Source organism: Oncorhynchus mykiss, chromosome 25, assembly GCF_057628025.1.
Source record: "Oncorhynchus mykiss isolate SJ-2025 chromosome 25, ASM5762802v1, whole genome shotgun sequence".
Taxonomy (NCBI): Eukaryota; Metazoa; Chordata; class Actinopteri; order Salmoniformes; family Salmonidae; genus Oncorhynchus; species Oncorhynchus mykiss.
The window spans coordinates 13,291,376-13,299,121 of NC_143046.1; the positions used below are offsets into that span (position 1 = coordinate 13,291,376).

Consider the following 7,746-nt stretch of genomic DNA (forward strand, 5'->3'; position numbering starts at 1 on the left):
CGCCAAACCGTGCATCTTAACTCCCGCCCGCTTAACCCGGAAGCCAGCCGCACCAACGTGTCGGAGGAAACACCGTTCAACTGACGACCGGAGTCAGCCTGCAGGCGGCCGGCCCACCAGAAGGAGTCGCCTGCAGAGCCCCCCCCCCCAACCAAACCCTCCCCTAACCCGGAAGCCAACCGCACCAATGTGTCGGAGGAAACACTGTTCAACTGACGACCGGAGTCAGCCTGCAGGCGGCCGGCCCGCCAGAAGGAGTCGCCTGCAGAGACCCCCCCCGAGCAAACCCTCCCCTAACCCGGAAGACACAGGGCCAATTGTGCGCCACCCTATGGGACTCCCGGTCACAGCCGGTTGTGACATAGCCTGGGATCGAACCCGGGTGTGTAATGACGCCTCAAGCACTGCGATGCAGTGCCTCAGACCACTGCGCCCCTCGGGAGGCCCCTTGGTTTATCCTTTCAATTAAGATCTAGACAACCAGGTGTGGGGAGTTCCTTACTAATTAGTGACCTTAATCCATAAATCAAGTACAAGGTTGGAGAGAAAACCTGCAGACACTTGACCCTCCGTGGAATGAGTTTGGCACGTGTCATATGGTAAGATTTACATAGCCCTGTACTACACCATCTTGACAATGATTGATTATCTTCTACGTTTTAATTGAGAGGAGATCTGAGACCTAAGAGGCCCAACATCAGCTGGGAAAAGCTGTAGACCAAACTATCACAGCACGTAATACAGGCCAGAACACATATCATCCCCATAGGGACCATCACGCTACCTTGAACTCAGTAACACATTCACTGATCCCCAGCCAAGCCTCAGAACATGAGCTGAGAGGGGGGAGAGGTCTATGGAGAGGACAGGAGAGGAAAAGAGAGGAGAGGAGAGGAGAGGAGAGGAGAGGAGAGGAGAGGAGAGGAGAGGAGAGGAGAGGAGAGGAGAGGAGAATTGAAGTCAAATGGTGCACAGACAGAAGACACTTCACATGGCTGCTCACACATCACAATACACACTGCTTCAACTACAGTAATGACCACATGGTGGTGTACTAGGACTACTGACAAAGATGTCATGTGACAGCCACCAAAAACAAAACACAATTCTGGGTGACAAAATCCACAGCATATTCAAGGATTCTGAGAGAGAATGGGCCTGTCTGTGTCCTAACCTGACCTAACTGTCCAGAGGGCTGCCAGTGACACAGCAAGGAACAGCCTCTGTCTTGGCCACAGCTATGTCAGGAAAACTAAAGATGATCCAATCTTATATGGATCCAGCTGTTGCTAATATTATATGGAATTAATCAGGGTGTTAGAGAGATGGAGAGACACCTGGGTGACAGATCCGTCACCACATGTTGTCCGGCCTTGGAATGGAGAGCGAGAGAGAGGAGACAGAGAGAGAATGCAGAGACAGTGAGAGAGAGAGAGAGAGAGAGAGAGAGAGAGAGAGAGAGAGAGAGAGAGAGAGGAAACAGAGAAACAGAGAGGGAGAGCGAGGAGAGCGAGAGTGAAGAGACAGCGAGAGAGAGGAGACAGAGAGAGAGGGCAAGAGGAGACAGAGAGCAAGAGAGAGCACGAAAGAGAGAGAGGGAAGAAAGAAAATGAGAGAAGAAAGAGAGTTGTACCGTATTGTGTCTGAGGATTAATTGATACAGGGGGGAATAGAGTTATATGAAGGGGAACAGATGAACTCTTCAACCTCAAACAGGTGTTGGGAGTGAAAAAATACTTTAGGGGACTTTGTTTCGACTGTGTTGGGACAATACAAGATTAAACCATTTAGGACTATGGTTTTTAAATTGTGTTCATATTTGAATATTTGAATCAGATGTATGATTTTTTTTATGTTACAATTACAAAATGTATATTCATGATAAGGTAATGTGTTAGTTGTTAATTATTATGTTTTCCCACTTTATTTAGGTCTAGCCTACACATAACTTCCATTGGCTCTCAGCCTACCAAACAATAACTTGTGTTTGTAATTAACATAACAAATCCATAAGTGTTTGCAAACAACCTAAATAGGTCAACTTCATATGGATGATTTAATATTAAGCATTAACAATTCAAATGTGATAAATGTGTATTTTAGTAGGCCATAAAGGCATATTGGCGAGATTCTCAGATGACTGATGAACAAATGTATTGAACCTAGCTAAATTATTTTTTTGCATTGAGTAAATTACATTATGGAAATGTGGTAGGCCGAAATGCTAATTCATAATGATCAAATAATGATTTATTATTTTTCTTTTAGAACGAACATTTAACTGCATCACACCTAACAATATTGTCTGATCAAACAGCATTCTACATTTACAAATGACAATTTCAATCATTCTGTAGGCCTAATTTGATTTATCTTAATTTAATCCCAAAACAAAAAAAATCTACGTTTGTCACATAATCAGTGACAAAAAAACACTAATAACAGTTGTTTGTCTAAATCACGCACTAATACATTTTTTAAAATTCTTTATCTCGAAGGGCAAGTTAATTGAAACTCACATCCACAGTAGACCTAAAGATGGGCTACAACTGAACACTGCATAACAATATCGACTTCCATTAGGCTAAAAATCAATGATCGACGATATTTAATCTGATTGTTTATCAGATCAACGATTAAACCTGTTTATCTTTCCGAGGTAATTAGTCAGCGCCATTAGAAAGGTGTCGAGATCACCAATATGATTGACAGGTCACGAGGACCGCGGAAAGACGCCAGACCCTGGCGCTAATGCGCGTGGCGTCTGCTCGTGGTGCTTTCCCCACAGTCCACACACGTGAACAGTCGCAGACTCATTAGATAAAACACACACACAGCGCCCCAGAATATCCTCAATTATCCCGTCCAGCGGAAGTTTTTAAGCAGCCTTATCTATCGCTTTATCTGACTGGTGCTAAAGAAAGACGGGTCGGGGGAGGGAGAGAAATAAATTGTACTTAAAAAAAAAATGTTTAGTAATTTAACAGACGCTCTTATCCAGAGCGATTTACACTAGTGAGTGCATTCATGTTCGTACTTTTTCATCGAGAGAGAGAAAGAGAGAGAGTCCGAGAGAGAGAGAGGGAGGGAGAGAGAGCGAGATAGGGAGGGAGAGAGAGAAAGAGAGCGAGAGAGAGAGAACGAGAGAGACAGAGAGAGAAAACGAGAGAGAGATACAGAGAGAGAGAGAGTGAGAGAGAGAACGAGAGAGAGACAGAGAGAGAAAACGAGAGAGAGAGATACAGAGAGAGAGAGAGAAAACGAGAGAGAGAGAGAGGGAGAGGGAGAGAGAGAGAGAGAGAGAGAGAGAGAGAGAGAGAGAATGCATTAGGGATATGAACCATGCGTCTAATAGGCCTGTCATGTTTAATTTGGGCAGTTGACACAGAGAGTGCTTTGCAGTCGGTCTTGCAGAATTGAGGTCAATGCAACTGAAATTCCATGTTATGAAATGAATTAAGCTTGAAATGGAATTAACTCAAACTCTGTCAGATAGGCCTGAAGGCCCGAGGACAGGCCTGTCTGTCATCAACTGTGAATAACCTTCAAACTTTTATTGAGATTCGTCACAACAGACTGCAGCCAACTCAATGTTAATTGTTTGCGAACGTTAAGAGGAAAGAATCTGACATGAAGAATGAAACGGTTTCCATGCGCTACACTGAGGCTCGTCTGAGTTCGGTTCGTTTACTTTATTTCACCAATTATTGCTGCGCGAGACACGGCAGTGTTGACGCTCTACTCCTCGCGACCATTCATCAGCTTTCGAGGCGCGCAAATAGTCTTAAAAACTATAAACACCGCGAGCCGGGTCGGAGACAGAGGGACCCATTTAGTTCCCGGGGTCTGTGTTAAACGCTGCTGTAGATAAAACAAACGATAATACTGTCTGTCTCGGCACCGCTGTCTCCACCAGCATTAATAATGGGTGTGATGCCAGCCCTGTGCGAGGTCCCCTCAGTGCGTCTTGGAATCTTTACGCACACCAATTCTCCCCAAAAACCTTGTCCTACTGATATTTTATTGGATGCATTTTTAGAGAATAACGTGACTTATCGAATAACTAGGCATATGATAGGCCCTACTTTTGTAGTGTACAAAAGTAGGGCCTAGTGTACATTTGTGGTGTACATAGCCTGTACATAGCCTGTACATAATGTAGCTCTAGACGAATGTGTCATAAGGCATGACTACAAAAATGTTATGGTATGTGTGACACTCCTAGCCCGGGTGCGCTGCGTGGGTGGGTGGGAGGATGCTGGTCCTACCTGAAAGTCAGGCCAGCGGAGGAAGAGACATGTTGGTCCCTATGGTCTTGCTGCCAGGGAAGTTCCCTCCACCTAGACACTTTGCTGCCTGTCTGCTCTTATTCCCACCCCTTTGTGCATTATCAGTGTACCTATCCGTCCCTATGTGTCCCCCAACCAACACACTTACCCTAAACCGGGTTCGTACCCTATCACCAACCGTACCCCCTAAACCTAAATCTTGACCTTAAACCAGGTTCATATCCTCTACACAACCATCCTGTTTCGTCTGGTCCTTTGGTTTAAATGTTGATTTCATTCATGTAATCGATTTTATGATCTTATGCACTGCACTTGTTTTTATGTAGGGAAGCAGGTAGCCTAGCGGTTAAGCGTGTAACCGAAAGGTCACTGGTTCGAATCCCCAAGGTGGAAACATCTGCAGTTCTGCCCTTGAGCAAGACAGTTGACAAACAACAACTGTTCAACGGGCGCCGATGACGTGGATGTCGATTAAGGCAACTCCCTGCACTTCTCTGATTCAGAGGAGTTGGGTTAAATGCGGAAGACACATTTCGGGCGAATGCATTCAGTTGTGCAACTGGCTAAGCATCTCTTTGCATACGTTGAATGTCCGCCAAATAAAATGTATCATCATTAAACTATTAAACAGAACCTAACACAGACAGACAGGCTCGTGCACACAGAAAAAGGTTCCAGTATTTATTCTATTCTCTTTTGCCTTCAACCATATACATTTTACGGGGAAAAATTAATAAAAATGAATAATAAATTCCAACCATCTATTATGGACAAAAGGCGTGTTTGTGACGGTGCGTAATGGGGCTGAAGTTGCATTCTGGATTCAGATGCACCACGGACATGTAGGGTTACACCAATAGGATGCCCCCTAACAACGTCCAATGAGAGACTTAACCTCCCCCTCATCCCCCCTCTCTCTTTCCCCATGCATAGCAGAAAGAGGCCAAGAAAAGTTAGGGACTCGAGTTGATAGTCAAGATCCCTCTCGGTTAAACAAACGAACGAGTACTTGAGCTCAGTAAATATTACTAAGAAGAGGAGATTTTGGAATCATCGGTTTGTTGCCATTTATATGTCAGATCAACTGTTCTTTGGCAATGTTTTCCAGCCCCAGTACGTCCACACCCTTCTCGGTTAAGGATATATTAAACCTGGAGCACCACACTAGTGCTGAAGATCTGGTCTCACTGGACATCTCTCCACGGATGGACTGTGCCTTACCGACCTCCTCCTGCATGCTGGGCCGCCTGAAACAGGAGCCGCTTCGGGAGATGTTGTCTGGAGGCTCGCTGTTTGGAGAGGAGCTCCATGAGGCTAAAGACAACAGAAATACTGCCCTCAACTTCGCCGCTGCCTTCTATGGGAAATCTTTCTTAGAAATGGACATCAAGGATGGCAAGACGGACAGATTTGAGGGGAAATACAGAAAAGGTAACAGTTTATGATATTAGTATCGAAATAGCCCTAAGTGAACGTCTGAATAATTATGCCTATGTGAAAATCTGAATAATTATGTAAGTAACTAAACAGATTTGCGTCGGACACAATCTAAAACGTGTAGGCTAAGGATAAGACATTTCACAAGGGGTGTAATAGTAATGCTACTCCTAGTGTACACCCTTATTCTGGAATAAGAACAGTCAAAGAGGCCTAATCTATTTTACAATTTAAGGAGAAAATAAAGGAAAGTTGTGATTGAAGTTTAGATTGAATTCTCTCGTCGGGATACCAAACAGTTCCATTGAAGTTTGATTACAATTTAGAAAATATAGCAATCATAATCGACTGAACCCATTTTACTTTTTGGACTCTAGGATGTAGGGCAGACCTAGAACGCTTGTCTAAACTATGTCTTGCTAAAAGTCTCCGAGCTGAATTCCTATTGTTGGGTCCTTTATACAATTTAACATACTGGAATTAAATTAAATACGTCTTAATTTATTCGTTTATTTCTATTCCACTAGACATGTCCTACATCTCTCAGAGCGAGCCGGTGGTGGACCTGAAGTCAGAGGACCCGGATCTGCCCACCAAACCCCGGAAGCGCAGGAAGCCGCGCGTGCTGTTCTCACAGGCGCAAGTGTATGAGCTGGAGCGTCGCTTTAAGCAGCAGAAATACCTGTCGGCTCCGGAGAGAGATCACCTGGCCGGAGTGCTCAAACTGACCCCCACACAGGTCAAGATCTGGTTCCAGAACCGCCGCTACAAGTGCAAGAGACAGCGACAGGACCAGAGCCTGGAGATGGTCGGTATCCCGCCGCCGAGACGCATCTCAGTCCCAGTACTGGTCCGAGATGGGAAGCCCTGCCTTGGAGACTCGACGACCTATAATAGTTCATATAATGTGGGCCTTAACCATTTCACTTATAACAGTTACCCAGCGTTCAGTAATTATCCCAGTCCTGGCTGTAATATGAACCATGTTTGTGATTATCCCACCACTGCGGTGCAGTCTATCCAGCCCTCACAAAACAACGGGAATTACATCAACTTCGGCATTGGGGAGTTAAATAACGTTCAAAACACGTTTCCGTCCGGCAATGGAGTGTCTTCTTTACATGGCATCAGAGCGTGGTGAACGAATTATCGAAATATAACATTATCGTCAGACAAATTGTTTTAAATTGCATGCGCTTTTGCAATGGATGCATAGGCTTACTTAAGTGTTATGTCGATATATTCCATGTACTGTACTTCGGCGGGCAAACTCTTGATGGATGCTTAAACTAAATACATTGTATTTTCATTAGGTTACTAGTTTCTGAGATGGAATAGGGAGTTAATTGTGAAGTTGTATATGAGATGTAGGTATCTACTTCAGTGGGAAGGGGAAATATGTATACAATGTCAGTGGACATCTTACCCTCACTATCACCGTTTTCTTTGAGGTCACAAATGTACTATAAGGCAATTATGTTTGTAGGTACTTAATACACGTATTATATGTAAATAAAGATTTTCTTTTATGTAAATTATAATTTTTCTGCATGAATTTGATAGGCTATTTCACGGGGGCGGACTACAGGACATATTCTGAGGCAGTGGTGGGAAAAGTACCCAAATGTCATACTGTAGTAAAAGTAAAGATACCTTAATAGAAAAAGTGAAAGTCACCCAGTTAAATACTATTTGAGTAAAATCCTAAAGGTTTTAAATATGCTTAAGTAATCAAAAGTAAATGTAATTACTAAAATGTACTTTTTTACTTTTGATACTTAAGTATAAATCATTTCAAATTCCTTATATTAAGCAAAGCAGACGGACACGTTTTCTAGTTGTTTTATTTTATTTACAGATAGCCAGGGGGCCAACACTCGGACATCATTTACAAACAAAGTATATGTTTAGTGAGTCCACCAGAGCAGAGACAGCAGTGATGACCAGGGATATTCTCTTGATAAGTGTGTGATGAATTAGACCATTTTCCTGTCCTGCTAAGAATTCAAAATGCAACGAG

At 43.6% G+C, this 7,746-nt stretch overlaps 1 protein-coding gene across 1 annotated transcript; it reads left to right on the top strand.

Moving 5' to 3' along the window:
• Positions 1 to 5,140: 5,140 nt before the first annotated feature.
• On the top strand, positions 5,141 to 7,261 carry LOC110504599 (homeobox protein Nkx-2.5-like). The gene is made up of 2 exons (XM_021583360.3): positions 5,141 to 5,720; positions 6,254 to 7,261. Exons 1-2 carry the CDS (start codon positions 5,387 to 5,389, stop codon positions 6,865 to 6,867), a joined length of 948 nt encoding a protein of 315 aa, XP_021439035.2. The 5' UTR covers positions 5,141 to 5,386; the 3' UTR covers positions 6,868 to 7,261.
• Positions 7,262 to 7,746: the final 485 nt, after the last annotated feature.